Raw genomic sequence first — 19,310 nt, 5'->3', positions numbered from 1 at the left:
CAAGAGGAGGCGTGCATGCAAACCCATATACTTTCTTCGCAAAGCCCGTTCCCTATGATCATGTATACATTAGTAATCGTTAACATAGGAAAACGAACCACATACAGTCATAAATTCCACAGGATTCAACCCCTCAGCCGGGGCTTACCTTATTGGAATAGGTGTCGGAGCACTGCCTGTCCCATCCGGGTATCTTCGGCATGTTGCTGCGACAGGCAGTAATGGCGGGTAAAGGTGTGTGTAGCCGCCCAGGTAGCCGCCATGCAGATGTCCCCCAGAGGGACTCCGGCCCACAGTGCCGTCGACGATGCCGCTGCTCTAGTTGAATGAGCTCTTGGCCGTCGTAGAAGAGGTTTCCCTGCCCTGGAATGGCAGTACGAAATGGTAGATGACACCCATCTTGACAGTCCTTGCTTTGAAATGGCTTTTCCTCTAGCACCCAACCCATAGGCCAAGAACAGCTGTCTCGTTTCTCTGAACGGTTGCGTACGATGAAGATAAAACTTAAGAGTCCTTTTTACATCCAATGTGTGTAACGTGCGCTCCGCTCCCGAGCATGGCTCCGGAAAAAACGTAGGCAACACAATAGAGGAGTGTTTATGGAACACCGAAGGAGCTTTTGGTATGAACTGTGGGTTAGTGGCTAGGACTACCTTGTTCTTGAAAAATCGTAAGTATGGTGGGTCTACCATTAGAGCCTGAACTTCTGAAATACGTCGGGCTGAAGTGATGGCCACCAGGAAGGCCAATTTCCACGACAAAAACTTTAGAGACGATGATGACATTGGCTCAAAAGGAGGCTTCATAAGAGACGTTAAGACCAGATTGAGGCTCCACTCCGGCGGAAATTTCTTCTCTGGAGGGAAACTCCGAAAGAGGCCTTTAAGGAAGTGCTTAATCAGGCGGTCGCTAAACAATGGTGCCGAATGCCGTCGACGAGTAAACCTGGAAATGGCGGCCAGGTGTACTTTTATTGACGATACCGATAGGCCCTTTTGAGCTAAGAACAGCAAGTATGGAAGGAGCTGTTCCGGCTTAATCGATTGCGGGGCCAAACCTGGTTGATCCTCACACCACTGACAGAAACTTCTCCATTTGTACGCGTATGAGGCGTTTGTGGAAGGTGCTCTTGCCGCTTGCAGGATACGCTGACAGTCCTCCGGAATCGTTAGCCGACCGAATTCGGCGAAGTCAGGAGCCAGGCCGTCAACTTGAGGCTGTCCGGGTCGTGATGCCAAACGACACCCTCCTGTCGAGACAGAAGGTCGGGGGTCTTCTGGAATCTCATCGGTTCCGCCGCCGCTAAGTCTAGCAGGTCTGAAAACCACACCTGTCTGGCCCAGTACGGGGCCACCAGAATTACCCGACATGGGTACCTGAGGATCCATTGCAACGTCCTCCGGACAAGGGGAAATGGAGGGAATGCGTACAGGAATTTGTTCGTCCATGGGAAGGAGAACGCATCCCCCAGTGAGCCCTGCTGAGGCCATCTGCTTGCGTACTGATGGCATTTTCTGTTCTTCGTCGCGAACAAGTCTATGGAAGGATGTCCCCATTTCTTGAATACTTGTTGTAGTTGTTGGTCGTTCAGCACCCATTCGTGAACTTCGTTCATTTCTCTGCTGAGGGCATCGGCTTCCACATTTCTCACGCCTGGCAGGTGGAACGCTAAGATTTGCATGTTGTGTTGCAGGGCCCAATGCCAGATTTTCTGTGCCTCCGTCGATAGGGACCTGGAACGTGTCCCTCCTTGTTTCCTCAAGTAGAACATCGTAGTGGTGTTGTCCGTCATGACACGCACCACCGAGTCCCTCAGTTGAGGAAGAAAAGATTTCAGAGCCCATCGCACTGCTCTCAGTTCTAGCAGGTTGATATGCAGGGAGGACTCCTGCAACGACCACTGGCCTTGTACCTGTAACGTATCCAGATGAGCTCCCCATCCGCTCAGCGATGCATCCGTCACCACCGTCTTTTGGAACTCCGGTTCCAGTAGAGGCATTCCTTTCGTTAGATGAGTAGACACTCTCCACCAGCAGAGTGCTTGTACTAGTTGTTCGTCGACGACCAGTCTGTCGGACCAGCGACCTCGGCTCTGCGCCCAACGGTCCGCTAGAAATTCCTGGCAAGGCCTCATAAACAGACGGCAGTTGTTTATTAACGGAATGCAGGACGACATGGTCCCTAGCAGGGACATGTATTTGCGCACTGAAACCTTGGTACCGCCTCTCCATTCCGACGCCTTGCTTTGAAGTTTCTGAATTCTTTCGCTGGATGGTCTCACCAGGCTTGTGTGTGTATGAAACTCCGCTCCTAGAAATACCAAGGTCCTCGAAGGCTCTACGGAGGACTTGTTGAAGTTTATTGCGAAGCCCAGTTCCTGTAAGAGGGACATTGTGGCCCTTAGACTGTCTCGTGTTTGTTCCCTGGACGAACCTCTGACCAGCCAGTCGTCTAGATATGGATAGACATGGTGACCATCCTTCCTTAAATGGGCCGCTATAGGGGCCAAGCACTTGGTGAACGTCCTGGGGGAGGACTTGAGCCCGAACGGGAGGACCTTGAACTAAAAATGCTTTCTCCCGACGACGAACCTTAAATATCTCCTGTGTCGTGGGCGTATTGGGATGTGAAAATAAGCGTCTTGAAGGTCTAGTGACGATAGATAATCCATGGGTTGCACCGACCTGATAACCTCTTGGAGCTTTAGCATTTTGAATTTTAGGCTCTTTAGCTATTTGTTGAGTACCCTCAGGTCGAGAATGGGCCTCCATTTGCCGTTTGGCTTCTTGACAACGAAGAACCGGGAATAAACTCCTTGTCCTTCCTGTGCCACAGGAACTCTCTCTACCGCCCCTTTTCGCAACATAAGCGCCGCCTCTTATCGTAAGATTCGGAGGTGGGGCTGTGTCGAGAATACAGGCGGAAGACGTGGAGGCTTGTCTTTGAATTGTAGCGCATGACCCATGCGAATCGTGTCTAGAACCCATCGATCTGTGGTGATGCATTTCCATTGGTCGAAGTGATGAGACTCGTCCCCCCAGGACGTTCCGAAGGCCGTCATTGGTTGCTGGTTTGCTTGTTCTTCGTCGACGATGGACCCGAGCCTCGCCGCCTGGAGGCTTGATAGTCTGCTTCTACGTGCCGACTGGGACGCTCGTCTGAACCCTTGCGAAGAGTACGAGGGCCTGTTAAATCCACGGTCCCTCGAGGCTCCAAAGCGGGAGTTTCCAGAAGCACCCCTAAAGGGGCGAAAAGAGCGAAAGTTTCTACCCGTTTGGAGGGCGCCGAGGGACCTAGCAGTATCCGTGTCTTCTTTCATCCCCTTCAACGCTTCATCAACCTTTTCGCCAAACAGGTGTTCCCCTTCACATGGCATGTCAAGGACTTTGTACTGGACTTCAGGACGGAAAGTAGTACATTTGAGCCACGCTTGTCGACGAAGTACTACTCCATGGTTGATTTGTTTGAAGCCAGACTCTGCTAGGTCAACTGCAATATTAATTGCGTGGTTCGAGGCCTCTTCGCCATCCCGCACCAGTAACATAGCTGCTTTCCGGTGTTCGTCTGGCAGATGTTCTAGGATAGGGGCTAGTTTGTGCCACATTTCTCCATCATATCGTGACACGATCGCTAAGGAATTGGCTGCTCTTACTGTCGTCGCACCGACCGAGAGCACCTTTTTTCCAAAGGCGTCTTGCCTCCTAGCCTCGCTTTCTGGTGGCGTTGAACATTTTTGCTGTACCCTGGCCTTCCTAGCCGCTGCCGCCGACACCACCGAGTCAGACAGAGGCTGTGATGTTAAACATTTTGGAGTGGACTCCGGAGCTTTAAACTTATTCTCAATCCGTCCCTTTATAGCTGGCTCCGAGAACGGATGGCGCATCGTCTTGAGACCTTCTTGCCACACGTGGTCCAGAATTGGGATGGCAAATACCGATTTCCTCCTTTGACCCATATGGTCAAAAAGGAAACAGTCTTTCTTCTGCTCCTCAGGAATCAAGCCGAACTCGGAACAAGCTTTTCCCATCATTGCATGGAAGGCTCCCACATCATCCGGGGGAGATGGCTGTGTCTGGCTCCTCGTAGACTCTACCTCTACATCCGAACTCCATGTTGGGTCCCTCGACAGTGACAGGGAGATGTCTGACCCAGAGTCACCCAGTATAGAATCGGACTCCGACAACTCACCCTCCTCCTGCGCTCGAGGACGATCTTTTACCGCCTGGGGAGCCGATGGGTTTTTAGTCGTCGAGCGAGCCGTACAAGTTTGCTCGTCGACGGAAGGTACAGAAAAAAGTGACGATGACGTCCCAGGTTGAGGGATCTGTGTATCCAGCCGTTGCAGGAGCTTCTGAAGAGTATTAAGCACATCCAGAGACAGAACTGTCTGGGGGGTCAGTAACGTTGATGATATAGGTACCATACCCCCACTCGCACTCGTCGTCGTCGCCGACGTGGAAGGCCGTAAGCCTAAATCCGATGGCTGCAGAACCGTGTCACCTTCACCTTCCGCCGAGCAGGCCGTGTCTGGCTGCAGTAAGACTTCAGGGGGGATCGGGTCATAGACCTCTGGCAGCCAAGCCATAGACTGAGTCTCCGTCGACGAAGGAATCCCAACCGCTGCTGCCTGGACGGTAATAGGCATCGTCAAGGACACCGATGTCGACGAGCAAGTCGTCGTCGTCGAGCCCTTAGACTTCGTCGCCGATTTCGATGCCGACTTCCCGGCTGAACCATCTCGACTCATGGAAGACCTGGGACGGTCCCCTGAGGAGGATTTTGACAGCGCTTGCCTCTCCGTCTTAGATGAGGAGGAGGAGGAGGGCTTTTTATGTGATGAGGAAGACCCAGCATGCTTCCCCTTATGCTTGTCCTCAGCGCGGATTTCCGCTGGCCGTACCTTTTTCGATGGAGGTTCCGACTTGCTCCTGGAGGCCGTGGAGCCAACTTCCGAAGCCGGGTAGGCACCCGCTCCGTCATTAAGCCAGTCGACCAGCCTTCTTTTACGGTCCTTAAGGGTTTTTTGGGAGAAACCCTGGCATATCTCACATGTATCCGCCGTGTGGTGCGGGTGGAGACAGTAGATACAATCCATGTGGCCATCTCCTTCATAAACTTTTTTGAGGCCACATGTCGCACAAGGGCGAAATAACGCTTTTCCAGACATAATTCTCCAGAATTTGAACGTCGCCGAAGCGAAACAGAAAAAAACAACCTAGTTTCCACTAGTAGTAATCACGAGGATCCCACTACTTTGAAAGACGGTTGAAATCTGAGGGAGCGCGGGGGCGGGGCCTGTATTTATATCATGACGTCCTGACGGTACGGGCACGCATGATACAAAACGAGGTGGATAGGACGCATAAGCGTCGAAAAAAATTTTCCTACGGGAAAGGGTCTATATAATGTACCGGGGATTCCCAGCCTGACGACGGGGAATGTTCTAAACATGTGAATCCATGAAAGATCCAATGCTGGAGAATTGCCTTTACAAGAAGATTACACTAACCAAACCAGGGAAAGCAAAACCCTATTACACTTTATGAAGAACACAAAGTTATTCAAGGTAAGTAATTGACCCTATGACGATTGTGAAAATGCCTGAAGAAGTTTCAAAGGGAGGCACAACCAAGTGTTACAATTTGAGAATAGCAGCAGCTATTCAAGTGAAGTAACCATATAATTTTAAGAGGGACTTATTAACTTAAGGACTGTTTTAGGTCTGTATAAAGCAGATCAGGGAAAGTAATACCCTATGGTACACTTTAAGAACACAACGTTATTCAAGGTAGGTAAACCCAATTGGTAAGCTTTTACACTCAGTTAAGCAATGATAAAACAGTACCAAAACATACTATTTTAGAAGCGAGGAAACACCATTCAAAGCAACATATACACTTTTAGAGGGGCAGAATGCAACTCAAAAGGTAAGCATAAACTTTACTTTGTAACTTCTTTCACAGAGACAGAGTTACCACACTAATTCTTTAAGCAAGTAAGTACTTTTAAACTTGTTATACTTCAAGGACAGAAGCCTTTTCTTATCCAGTCCTTCCCTAGTCTATTGCATGAGTTTTCTCAGAGGCAGAAGAGGGACCCTAGTATCTAGGTTCCAGCTGTAGGCAGGTTGAGATAGGGTTCAGTTGCAGCAAAGGTTCCATAGGAGATCTTCTTTAAACAAGTAAATCTTCACTTTCAAAGTTAAAGTGTTCAAAGGTAAAATGTTCAGGGACCTCGGAGAATCATCCCTATATGTATTCCAGCAATAGGCCTGGGCAAGTGGTATGGACACATTCCCAACCACACGAATCACCCACTCAGCATCACAGAATGCACATCAGACTGAGTAATTAATACCCAAGCCCACACAGTACCTTAGGAGAAAAGAAGCGCTTTAGAGTGAATGCCTTCAGGATGTAGCCGCACAGGACCCGGTCTCTGGATTCTTGGTCTGGTGACTAAAGAACTGGACAGGAACTTGCGGCAGCAGCCGTCGGAGGCGGCTTCCAGCAATGGATATGTCACAGACTCTCACAGCTAGGTGGATGTGGTGCTTTTTTACAGCAGCCAGATGAAGAACGACTATTGCCGGTCAGATTCTCTTCACTCTCTCAGTCCTGCACTCTGGTGAGGGGACTTCAGGGATTCAAAGCGGGTCTCTGGAGAGCCAGAAGGAGGCAACTCGTTTCAGACAGATTTGGAAGACCATGGACCGCACAATGGCTTGAGGTCCCAGGGTAATGGGTTATTGAAGCCCAGCAAGGTTGCAGCACGTTGTGGGATGGCTCAAAATGCAGGTCTTCTTGAGATTATTAGTTCTCATCAGGCTCTGGGTAGGAGTCATTGCGTTTGGGACTCCCGGTCGATTGGGAAGGGTTACCACAGGCTCCGATTACACAGCAGGCTCTCTCGTCGCTGGAAATCAGATCCAGTGGTAAACTGGTCACCAGTTTCCAGGTTCTGAGTATTTATCAGGAACTACAGCACAACTTCAGAAATCTCCCCCTGCATTTTACAGAAAGGCGCCATCTGGCTGTCCAATCAGCAGGCTGATTTAACAGCCTGCATGTAATAAGACTAAAATGTAAACCTGCCACTGTAACAAAAATGCTACAGGCAAGTAAGCAAGGGGATAGTTTGTACCCCCCCAGCACTCCACATAAGGTGGGGTGTGCTGGCTCACTATATAACATTTAAAGGGGGATGAAAAACCCCCTTTACTACAAGTACATGAAAGCAAAATTAACAGGGGAGCCCAAAGGGGCAACCCATCCTAAGCCCAGAAGTTATAGGAAACTACAACTCCAATCAAACACTTTGGAGACATAAAAAGGTCACCATAAAGAGTAAAAGACTAGGTAAGTGGGGAGTTATTCCTACAAGGTAAAATAATTACCAATTCCAAACAAAAAGTTATGGGGGTGAGACAGGTCAGGAAGATTTATCATAAATATGAAAATGTTACCTAACAAAGCCCAATACACACTTGTGTCTGGGTTGGATGAGCAGGTCAGGGTGTGGAAATGTGGAGGTGGAAAATGTGAGATTGCTACTGAGTGTGCATAAGGCAAAAAGAAGTTTTGATGAGGAGTTGTTGCAAAAATGTTGATATAAGGCCAGGTGATACAAAGTGAAGTGCCGGTCAAAGTGCGAAAAGGTAACTCCAGGTTCTCAGAGCCCATGAGGTGGTCAAATATATGGGAGTGTCAGTGCTGGTCAATGGTGTAGTGTGGAGTTAGGGGAGCGTGGCTGTCAGTCACAGAGGGAGTTTTATTGTTTAGTGGAAAGAAGGGAGATGGTTGAAGTGCATTTTATGTAAATATGTTCTGCTTACAGATGTTCCATCGTGGGAAATTACCGTGTAAATGGTCACTGATTCCCAGCACACAGAACATGGAACCTCAGGGTGGTCTGGAGCGGAGTAGAGGTTCCAGGTCCCAGACAAGTCAGTTAGCTGGATGGGTGAGCTGGGTGGTCGCTGCCAAGTACCCTGTTACATTACAAATAAAGGTTTGGACTGTTGCATCTTTCGCAGCCTCCATGGTGCATGTCCTTCACACTTAACTCAAGCAATTTTGTTGCTCCTGTGCAGATTCCGGTGTTTACTCATACCATTCGCAGAGGCCTAATGCTTGTGCGCCCACAGGGAGCCTTTTCCAAGGTCCCTGATAACTTTCTGACCAACAAAAGCATTCTACTTGAAATCAAAGCATCCTTTGGAACTTTACCTTTTGTGCTGCTGCGCCTTACCTGCATGCCCTTCAAATGGACTCTGAAGAACTCACAACTACTTAGGGAGGGACTGCTAAAGCTCTGAAGCCATTCAAAAGTATTACAAGCCTATGCAAGTAATGAACTGCTATTGCTGGTGCCGAATAACCCTTTTTATTCCTACAACAGAAGATTTTCTGAGTGACTATAACAAGTGATGTTACTTACTATTGAACTGATTTTATGAACTGTTTATTTCCTTACTATTGGTTCACACACCTGAAGTATTGCTGATGTTTTCTATTGTGTTGATTAGTTTAAATAGTACTTGCTTACCTGAATAGAACTTTGCCCTGTGTATATAAAATAAATGTCCATTTTACTACAAGTGTGGAAGAGTTTCTTTGGGCCTATGTATTTACTGAGTCAATTGTACTTGACTACAGCTCACATCCTGCTTCCAAGATAAGACTGGCTGCTCTGCCATTCTACCAAACCGGTGGGTAGTACAGCCTTGGGGCCTGTATGCCAAGTTATAGTTTTATAGAATCTCAAATGTTGGTAGACTTCAGAAATCTCCCCTACCACACACCACTATGGCTTGCCACTCAGGAGAAATGGGGCTGTGCTGGGTTCTTGTAATGAGGTAAGCAGAGATCAGCGTAAATGCCCTCTTGATTTCCTAGGCCACAAACAGCCCGTTTTCAAAACAGGAATGCTATGTAGGACCACGTTTATGATCAAGTGAAGGTTGGCTTTCTATGGCTACACTTTGAGCAGTACCCTCCGTGGCTGCCCGTCTCCTTGTGCGATATTGGCTAGTACCTTTTATACGTTGCAGTTGCTGTGAAGTGTCATCATGAATACTAACTTTTGTTTTTATGTTTGGAAGGTTTTTCTTGTTGCAACTTTCCTAGCTTAACTTCCATGGAGTCTGATTTGCATTATATAAATGCCATTATGAGACAGTATCCATTAAAGTTGGATGGCGTGTCAGAAGGAGGACGTGGACACTGATGCCATTTCCAGAAAGGTTCATTAAATAAGAAAAAGGCCTAGCTCTCACTATAGCTATGGGATATTCCCAGCCTATATAAATAACTAGGGTGATCATCAGTAAACACCCAAAAAAAACAAGTCCGCTGTCCTAAACTAATCCTAAATGGCCCTACCACTATTCAAACTAAGGTCAGGAGAATGGCTCCAGTCTCAACGAGGCAGTGTTCTGCTTTCACTTTAAAGTTTCTCCAACTATACTATTTTGAGATAGTCTCTGGTCACCTGTATCTGGGCTTGCAACTCCTTTACAATATCTTTGGGTTTTCCCTCATCTTTAGGGGCTGCTCTCCAGGTGTCTTTTTGTGAACTATGTTTGATACTTTGATCCAGGCTGTTGCCACTGCATATTATTCTGGGCTGTGTTTTCCTGGAGAGAGTACCCTTTTTGGGAGACTACCGTTCCCTTCCCTTTACACAAGCTGCTGTCTGTGACAGACCTTAGAAAAGCCCACCTTGGTGAACAGGGTTAGACTTCTTAGTTTAGGCCTGAACCACAAAGGTTTGTTAGAATGGCAAGCAACCAGGCTTATTCTAATGAGTGGGGAGGGCTGTAGAGGGGTACAGAGAACTCAGAGAATACACTTAGTTCAAGAAAACACTAATACACTTGAGTTATTTATATAAAAGGAAATCTATTATATACACTAAGGCACAGATGATAATTCACAAGTCAAGTAAGCACTTTAAAATAGTAAGATAATACAAGATCACTTTGAAGTATTCTTTAGGTAATAAACCACAGTTGTAATCACTTTAGAAAAGCATTGGTAATAACAAATCACTTAGTAAACCACCTGAAACATACATACAAACCGTTCCAAACTTTTATAACTTTTAATAACTATAATCCAGCTGATTTTAATGAGTCCAACCCTATTGTATGCAAGTCTCTGTGTTCAGCTAGGTCACTGGGCCACCAGTGGTCAGGGGCGGAGCAGGAAAGGCAGGAGAGCAGGGTAAAAGGTTCAGTACGGCAGTGCCCAGCAGGAGTCGAAGACTTGCAGGCAAGTAAAGTTAGTTTTACAAAGGCAAGGGAATCAGGGTGCTCCCTTCCCAGGTCTGCTGTCGCCTCACCGATGGAACTGTCCTGCAGCAACTGTTTCTTCAATCAAAGGTACTGTCCTAACCCTCATACAACTAACCTGTAAGTTGTTTGCTTAATAGTGTGATGCTGGGGGGGTGCAGGTAGCTTCATGATGTACCCCTACAGATCTCCCATAGTTGCATTGGGGTGGTCCACTCATCGTACTCTAACCCTGTCTCACAGGTTAGTTTTATGAGGGTTAGGACAGTACCTTTGATTGAAGAAACAGTTGCTGCAGGACAGTTCCATCAGTGAGGCGACAGCAGACCTGGGAACTGGTTTCTCGGTCTTGGCAATAGAAGAAACCGCGTCAGTGGATCTGGCGGCAGCTCTCATGCAGACGGCCATCCAAAAAAAGGATCTTCTCGGCTCTGGCTCGTTGGCACCTTTTTCAGGCTTGGTTGAAGGACAGTTTTCGCAGCAGTGACTTCTCGGTTTCTCAGTCTTCTTCTTAGGGGAGGGGGCTTTTGGAAGCGGGATCAGGTCACTGTAGGCATGGAAGGATGCCCACAACGTTTCAGGCGAAATTGCGCTTCAGGAGACCAAGCACAGCGATACAGCCAAGGTCCCAGGGAATTGGCAAATTGCAGGCTTTGGAGGTCACAGCTCTTCAAGGGATGGCGCAAAATGCAGTTCGTCTTGGGACTGGTTAGGCCCACCAGTCCAAGGGGTGGGACTTCAGAGTCTTTGGATCTTCCCCGCCGCTAGGAAGTTGACGTCGACACAGCAGCGGTTACTCAGCCGGCACCAGCAGTTTCTGGGGTCATCGTCCTTTGGAGTCTTCTGTTCAAGTAGTCACTCTTTCAGCCCCAGGCCCTCTGGATGCATCCAGGAAACCTGGCTGAATCCACCAATTGTATCCCATTCACCATTCAAACTTGGGAATTGCTGTCAAATGGGGACAGCCAGCCTCAGTCTGAACTGGCTTCCCTTAGGTACACTGCAGGACAAAGGACAGGGGAGGTTCGGTTTACCTCCCCCACTTCCTGTCCTGCCAGTCACTCAAAGGGTACTCGTGGATGAAGACAAAAAAGGACAGGCCATCTTGGTTAGGGCTTAAAAAAGTTCAGACACCATTTTGGGTAAATGGTGTCCCTTGTGTCCCCTAATGCAGCTGCGATGAACTATCACAAAACGTTGTGTAAAAGGTACACTGTTTTAGGCAAAGTTTGTATGCAGTACCCTTTGGGTGCACTACACACAACTCTGACCACAGGTATAGTAAACCCAACCTTTGGTATAAGCTTGTACTATACAGTTTTGGTAGTGTGTTGAGCAGCCAGGCCCATCTGAAGAGGGGTCAATGTGAGCTGTAGGTGAGTTAGAGATTCACAGTGACCAGTATTCAAATAAACTCTTACACAAGGTTCCTTGAATAAACAATTATTAATTTATCAGTCAGTTAGAATAAGCAGTAACACAAATATACTTCTATACTGTACACTCTTAATATTTTAAAATCAGTAAAGACCCTTTTGAGATGACCCACAGACGCAACCTACACCCTCAGGTGACTTCAATAGCCAGGGGGCTGGGGACATCAATATCTTACTGTGTGCAAAACGTTTTTAAATGTATGTCTACACTTCTATGTGAACACTAATCAATTTACAGAAAAACAACAATGAAACACTTTTTTTATTTTTGGATTTGTAGACCGCACTGCAGCCCACGGGCATCGAGGCGCTATCAAGGATACTTGATAAGGCTTGCTTGACGGTTACAATAAGTGGCCCAAGAGAAAACATATGACATTTGCTTTAGTTGGTGCAGTTACAGAGAAACAGTATTTTACATGCAAAACAAGCCATATGTAGGCACTCAAATTCTTAAAAAGGTTCAAGCTAAATCTAAAAGTTACCTTCGGGGCTGATGCCTGGAAGCAGCTGCATTAAAGGCTTGTGTGGCTCAGACATGTCACTTTTTATGTAAACTGGAATTACACTGAGAAGCTCCTGACGATCTTCCTCGTGCACAACAGGAATTGATTCGAGAATCAGCTGCATCTGTTCAAGCTCATGTGCCCCTTAACGAGACAAAATAAGGACAAACATTCAGAAAAATCAAGACCAGATGACACAAGAACATGCTCCACACGTCAGCCGTCCAATACAAATAAACCCACCTAGTATTAATAGGATGCAAAATAATATTTGTTAAATGAGCATTCAAACAAACCTTCAAGTTTAATACATGTCAGATGAACTAAGATTAGTAAATCACCCGCTCATTAGGAATCCACATAGTATGCATAAATAGCTTTAGAAAACATAAACTAGGAGTCAAATAAAACAACTAACACTGCCAACCCTTCTTTGCTCATTAACCCTCAGGTTTGACTCCCTGCTAGTAGCAGATTCAAATTCCGAGCCGCCTAATGGTGTTCTAATGGTGGTTGTTAGGACCGAAAGTACTAGAGGTAAAAATTAGTGTCTGTTCACATATAGGCACTGCGTATCCTGATCAGGACTGCTGCAAAGGCTAGGTGCCCTTTCTCTCCCCACACCAGAGGGATTTTGAAAATCTCTCACTAGCAGTTGGGAGATTGCAATGTAAATATCAAGGAGCCTATAGATTAGAACACCAAGGACAATGCGATTAACACTTCCTTATTTGTGCACCTAGTCCCATCGCACACCCGTTTCTACCGACAGCTTAGCCTAAAGCAATAGTGTAGGTCATACGCAAATGAGGTTTAGATGTGAAATGTAACCTTGTTCTATTCGCTTTGCAAATAATGACATACTGAAAATAGGACGAAATGTAGCAAGGAGGAAAAGGAGAAGTGAGGCCCTGGTCTAATGATGGCTTCTTGACTAAAAGGTGCGAGGCCTGATTTATTGCGGTCATGGCAGGTAGCAATCATGCATGTCACTTTGTAGGACTATTGGATGAGGAGGTTTGAATTACGGTTGCATTGCATTCACAGACTGGTTTTCCAAGAGGTGGTGAGGAGGGGACAGTAGGAGCATCTCGGCCAAGACTGAAGTCTGCTGCAAGCTTTTTGTATGCAGCATTATAATTTCTTCTCATTTGGAAGCAGTAGTGAAGGTAAATTAACCAGTGTTGAGGAATTGGTATACCAGAGGGGAGTGTTATAGTGGCAGCAGGTGTTGGATGGAGAGCAAAACTGTTTCAAACAAGTATTTATTTTTCTGTAGCGATTCTGTAAGTATAAAAGGAGTTTTTGGGGGGTCAAAGTGTATTTCAGGATCTTGACTGCAAAGCAGTTGCTGCTCTAGTTAAACGTTTAATAAATATTTTTGAGGGCTTCAAAGCTACCTTCGTCTTGACTGCAGGTTGTAACCCACTAGAACATTGACAATGCTGAACACGCAGGGGGTGGTCCCGACATGGACCATGGAAGAGTGTTCGGTAGGATTGTCAGTTTAGTGCTTAATTCCTCCCACCTAAGAGACCCAGCTCTTTTGCTGAACTTTGGGACTTTATACTTCACTGTAGTGACTACCTTATTCCTAGTCCATAGTCCCCTTTCCTCAATAATTATGGGACATTCCTCCGTCCTGTGGGACGGGACCGGAGCACTTTGTAAAAAGCATCCAATTTTTCTAAAACATATCCTTCCTCTTTTTACGTGGGGAACCGCACGCGGCCGTAACCCTGCCCTCCTTAGCCCCGCCCAGCGCATTGCCCATCAGACCTTTTCTATCGCCAGGTCTATGACCTTTAAGCAATAACAGGACAAATTTTAGAGGGGATGGCGTGCGGGCGTAAGAAGGAATGGTGACTATGGACTAGGAGTAAGGTTGTCACTATGGTGAGTAACTTTATTACACTCCTACGTACCATCCCCTTTCCTCCATACTTATGGGAGATTCCCAAGCACTCCTCAAAGGAATTACGGGTGGATGAAAACTCCTTACTGAAACAGGTTCTTAAGCACAGCTTGACCGAAGTGAGCATCAGCCCTGGAACTGAGGTCCATACAGTAATGCTTATAAAAAGCTGATGGTCTCCCAAGGAACATATTTTTGGAAGGCAACGGCAGCCGCCTTGCCCCGCACAAGATGAGCATGAATTCCCTTTGGGGCCTGAAGAACCTGAATGGTATACGCCTCAGAAAAACAGGCAGCGATCCATCGGGAGATGGCTGCTTTCGAGGCCGGCTTTCCTTGCGGATTTCCGAAGGTCACAAAAAAGCTGCAAAGAGTTCCTAAGCGCAGATGTTCTGTCCAGATAGAACTTAAGGGCTCTTCTAACGCCCAGGCAGTGCAGAACCCTTTCGGCCTCTGAGGCCGGATTTGGGAAGAAGACAAGCAATGAAATTGACCGATTCAAATGAAAATCAGACCAGCTTCGGAAGAAAGGCGGGATTCGTTCGCAGGACTACCTTATGAAATGTAAGGAATGGATGCTCCACCGACAAGGCCTGAAGCTCACTTAGACGCCTTGCTGAAGTCACAGCAATCAAAAAGGACACTTTCCACGAAAGGTACTTAAAATTGACAGTAGCCATGGGCTCAAAAGGCTTATGACAAGGCCGTAAGAACCACATTCAAATCCCACCTTGGATGCAGGTTGCGAACAGGAGGATAAAGATGCATCAGGCATGCAAAGTGTCTTTTAATGACTGGATTAGACAGTGAAAACGAGCACTGGTCAGTGGACAAATAAACCCAACAGCTGATAAATAAGTTCTGCAGGACAAGACATGGATGCCATACTCTGCCAGATGCGAAACAAAAGACAGGACCATGTCGATATTAGCCTCCCTGGGGTCTAGCTGCTTAGCCAAACATCAGTGGCAGAAACAAAGCCATTTACTGATATACTGAGATCTTGTAGAGGGTTTCCTGGCCGCCTGAATGATGCGCATGTTATCCGCGGACAAATTGAAACGCTCTAAAGATCTGAACTCAGGCACCAGGCCGCCAAGCTGAATGATTGTGGGGAGGGGTGCCACAGCTACGGATTACTCTGATGAAGCAGATCGGGGACCAGAGGAAGCTTGAGCAGCAGGCACATCGATAGATGCCGACTCCGAAAACCAAAACATGGCCGGCCACCAAGGGGCTATGAACAGCAGGGAGCAATTCACTGTGTTCCTCAGCTTGCAAAGTGCCCGATGGATCAGAGGAAGGGCGGAAAAGAGTAGGCCTTCATGTTGTGCCATGAAATCTCGAGAGCATCCCCCAGTGAGGAGACTCCGAGCCCGTTCCTGGAGGCATACAGTGGAAGCTTCCTGTTTGTAGACGTTGCAAAGAGGACCACTTCTGGAGTGCCCCAACAGCGAAAAATATCCAAGAGGATCTCTGTTCAGTTCCCACTCATGGCTAAGAATTGCTCGTCGGCTGAGGGCATCTGCAGTGACATGCAGATGGCCCGGGATGTGTACTGCTACCAGCCAGATACCATGCTGAATGGCCCATTCCCAAAATCTGAATGGCAAGATCCACAAGAGGAGGAGACCTGGGTTTATAGAACATGGACACTGCATTGTCCGTGCGGTCACGCATCAACTTGTTGACAATGCCTGGGTTGAACGCCTTCAGCACCAGGAATATCGCCAAGAGCTCCAGATAATTTATATGAAGCCATCTGTCCTGTGGCGACCAAAGATGGAAAACCTGAAGATGATCCAGCGCCGCACCCCAACCCAGCAGGGAGTAATCTGTTGTGACAGTCGTGGGCAAGGGTCCTGGAAAGGAGCACCCACCGACAGATTGCTGAGAGACGACCACCACAAAAGGTCCATCCTCATGAAAGGTGGAACCAGTATCATTTTGGAATCTGGATCCACTGCTTGAAGCCAGGAGCTCCTAAGAGCCATCTGCGTCCGCCTCATCTTGAGACGAGCAAGAGGAAGAGCCAGCACACAAAGCCATGAGGCCCAGAAGCCTCTGGAACCACCAGGCCGACATGCTCTGACTGTATAAACACCCGACACGTGGCCAACAGATCCGCCATTCTGTCCCCCATGAGGTACACACTGCAATCAATCCTGTTCCAACGAAAATCCAGGAAGATCAAGTCCTGAGAGACCGTCATGGAGGATTTCTGCCAGTTCACTGACAGCCCAAGATGGAATAGGAGCTGGAGGAGAGACTGAAGATTGCTCGAGGCTTTCAGTGGACAAGGACTGTGAAGCAGCCAATCGTCCAAATACGGATACACATGAATACCCGGTAGCCGAAGACAAGCTGCGATGACCGATATCTTCGTAAAGATGGAAAACCGTAGGTATTTCTGATGCAGGCTCCAAATGAGGATATGCATATAAGCATCCTGAAGGTCCACCACGCTGAGCCAGTCTCCCTTCTGTAGAGAGGACTTTATCTGACAGGGGGTGATCATCTTGAATTTCTCTTGGGACTGGGAAAGGTCTAAAATGGTGCACAGGCCAGCCTGGTTGGGTTTGGGGCAACGTAAACAGACGGGAGTAGGAGCACTCCCCTCGGGGAACGGGTTCCACCGCCTTGAGATACAGAAGCTGGACTTCGGCTCTGAGCGACGGCCTCGCCGACTGCTGGAAGGGAGTATTGAAGGGTGGGGTAGGGGGAAGGGGCAAGCGAAAGTCCGCCCGAGCAATGGACAAGACCCACTGATCCTCGGTGATGGTCTGTCACGCCTCCCAGTGAGACGCAATGCGCCCTTCCACCGGGGTCTTGTGCGAGCGCCGAAAAACCTCATTTAGTGGGTTTCTCGGTGGCGAGACCCCCAGATCCTGAAGAGGAGGCAGAGGACCGAAAGGAAATTTAAAAAAAAAAAAAAAAAAAAAAAAAAAAAAAAAAATCAGCCTTGCTGCCGACGCCAATGGGAGAGGATCGACTTTACGGGTCTTTCGAGCCAGAAACCCCTGAAAACCAGAGGAGGACCGAGGCTGCAAGTGCGTTCTCTGAGCCCTGAAAGGAGGTTTAACCAGAACGGACAAGGACTTGGCTGTCTGGGTGCTGTCCATAGTCCTAGTCAGCTCTACATACGTTGACGAATGGAACAGTTTTTTTGCCATCAAAGGGCAGGTCCAGAACTTTATCCTGAACCTCCTTGGAAAACTTTGTGGCGTGAAGCCAAGCCTGACGAGGTGTCCATGCCAAGCATAAGGCCCCGAGCCGAGGTGTCGACATGATGCGACACAGCCTCAAGCATATCCAGCGCCAGGACTCTGGCATCTGACAAGCCAGCCTTAAAATCGTCCAGCTTGTCCGCAGGAAATCAACTCCCGACAGACCTTTAGACATTTTCATATTCGCACCTGCTGATATGAGCTCTGCATTCGCCTGGCGCAACTGCAGGGCCGAATTAGCAAAGGTCTTCCTCCCCAAAGAGTCAAGGAGCTTGTCCCCTTTGGCCAAAACCTGAGCCACCGCTGTGGAGGAAGGGAGCGGGCAAGGCGCCAAGGCTACCTCCTCTGAGGTATGAAGCCTATAACGAGCGTCAATCTTTTTGTTAACGTGCAGTCCAGAGTTTTTTTACTACCATTGTGTGTTTTTACTGCGGGCTGCGTTCGCAGCTACAGTAAAGCACCCCTGGGTGCCCATTTTGTCAAAATGGCCCAAGTGCCCACCTCCCCCCCCCAATTTCTTGTTGGAAAGGTCCTTGAGATTTACTCTGCGCACCAAACCAGGTTTGGTCCCTTGGTTCGTTTTGTCTTTTGGCAGGATTCAGGAGTGAAGCCCACCTCTGGCTCCAGTATGTCTGGCAGGTGCAGGAAGTGAGGAACGTGCCCGAAACTCCCTGTCCTTAATCCTCCTGGTTACAGAAGGCACCCAAAAGGTGATTGGCTAGCTGGCTGTACGGGAAGGACAGCCACCCTGCTGTGTGATTAACAGCTAGGCTGGAATGAATGTGAGAAACATGCATTAAAAAGGTGAAGATTTTTGGCTTGGAAGGCAGAGTCGACCACTGGACGAAGGAATTCGAAGAAGAACTTGGAAGAGACGCGTGCTGCAACTCCTGGTCCGTTGGTTTGCCCGGTGAAGCCCTGCTGCTGTGCTGAAGCTCCGAATTCGCCTCGACTAGAGAAGCCCTGCAAGGATGACTTCACCCCTTGAGTTAGTGGGACCAATCAACTCCAAAGTGAACTCGTTTGGACATCCTCTCGTAGCTGGCTGTACTTCCACTGCTGCTGGAACCGAAGTGCCAGCGAGAGGAACACCAAACAGATGCATCACTTTTAAGATGGACCCAAGCTGCAGATCCTCCAGACTCCCAGTAAGCAGGACTGACCAAGCCTGAGCCACCTCAACAGAGTGCTGGACCCCAGATGCGAGGAACATCCACAGTGGTATGCGTGAGACTGCATTGGTGCCATTTGCTGTGGCGCGAGGTGCTGAAACCGTGAAGTGCCGCTGAATAGAAGTTAGTCCTTTTCTGCCGCTGACCGTTCCGTTCCGTTGTGTTGTGTTGTAAGAGTCCCCAGAAGTACTCCCTGTTGTCTCCACGACTGAGGCCCAGGAGCAACAGGATCTACAGAGCCACACAGGAACAGAAGCCAGCTGGAACCTTTTCTTCTAACCAAAGGTACTGTACAGTCTAAGAGAACTTACCTCTGGTCTTGTAGCATTACTTGATCTCAGTTGAGGCTTGTCTTGGTTACTTCTGTAGAGTTGCTTGCATCTTCTATCTCTCACAAGTCTCCCAGCTTGTGACCCTACTGGATTCTACTTTTTCTACAAAGACTTCTAAAACACTGTGCAAGACTTTTACTTACCTGCAAGAAGTTCTTCAGCTCACCTAGACTTTTGCTCAATTGACATTGGCTGGCCTGGCTGTTACACTCAGCTGGTATCCACAGGGACGCCACCCAGCCGGGTTACTCGCTGGTATGCTTCTCAGCTTTGCCCTGATGTGGTCTGCGGGGAAGGTTCTGCCTTGTGGTAGAATTCGGCATGCTCTCTGTCCTGCCTTCTTTGCAGGGGCGCGTTGTCCTTCATGGGCGAGTGCAGTCCATTTGCTTCACTGATGCTGGCCCGTTTGATATTGTTCAGGTAGGTCT

At 48.0% G+C, this 19,310-nt stretch overlaps 1 protein-coding gene across 5 annotated transcripts in view; it reads right to left on the bottom strand.

Annotated features, from left to right (window-relative positions):
- The window catches only part of MAPK6 (mitogen-activated protein kinase 6), a 203,391-nt gene that overhangs the window by 57,631 nt on the left and 126,450 nt on the right, over positions 1–19,310 (bottom strand). For all 5 annotated transcript variants that reach the window (XM_069624839.1, XM_069624835.1, XM_069624837.1 and 2 more), the window contains one exon: positions 12,216–12,380. In XM_069624839.1, the coding sequence (XP_069480940.1) occupies positions 12,216–12,380 (165 nt within the window). The remainder of the gene's footprint in view (positions 1–12,215; positions 12,381–19,310) is intronic.

The sequence above is a fragment of the Ambystoma mexicanum genome, chromosome 11 (genome assembly GCF_040938575.1).
Source record: "Ambystoma mexicanum isolate Mex_15411 chromosome 11, UKY_AmexF1_1, whole genome shotgun sequence".
Classification (NCBI taxonomy): domain Eukaryota; kingdom Metazoa; phylum Chordata; class Amphibia; order Caudata; family Ambystomatidae; genus Ambystoma; species Ambystoma mexicanum.
This window is presented reverse-complemented; position numbering and strand designations above follow the sequence as displayed.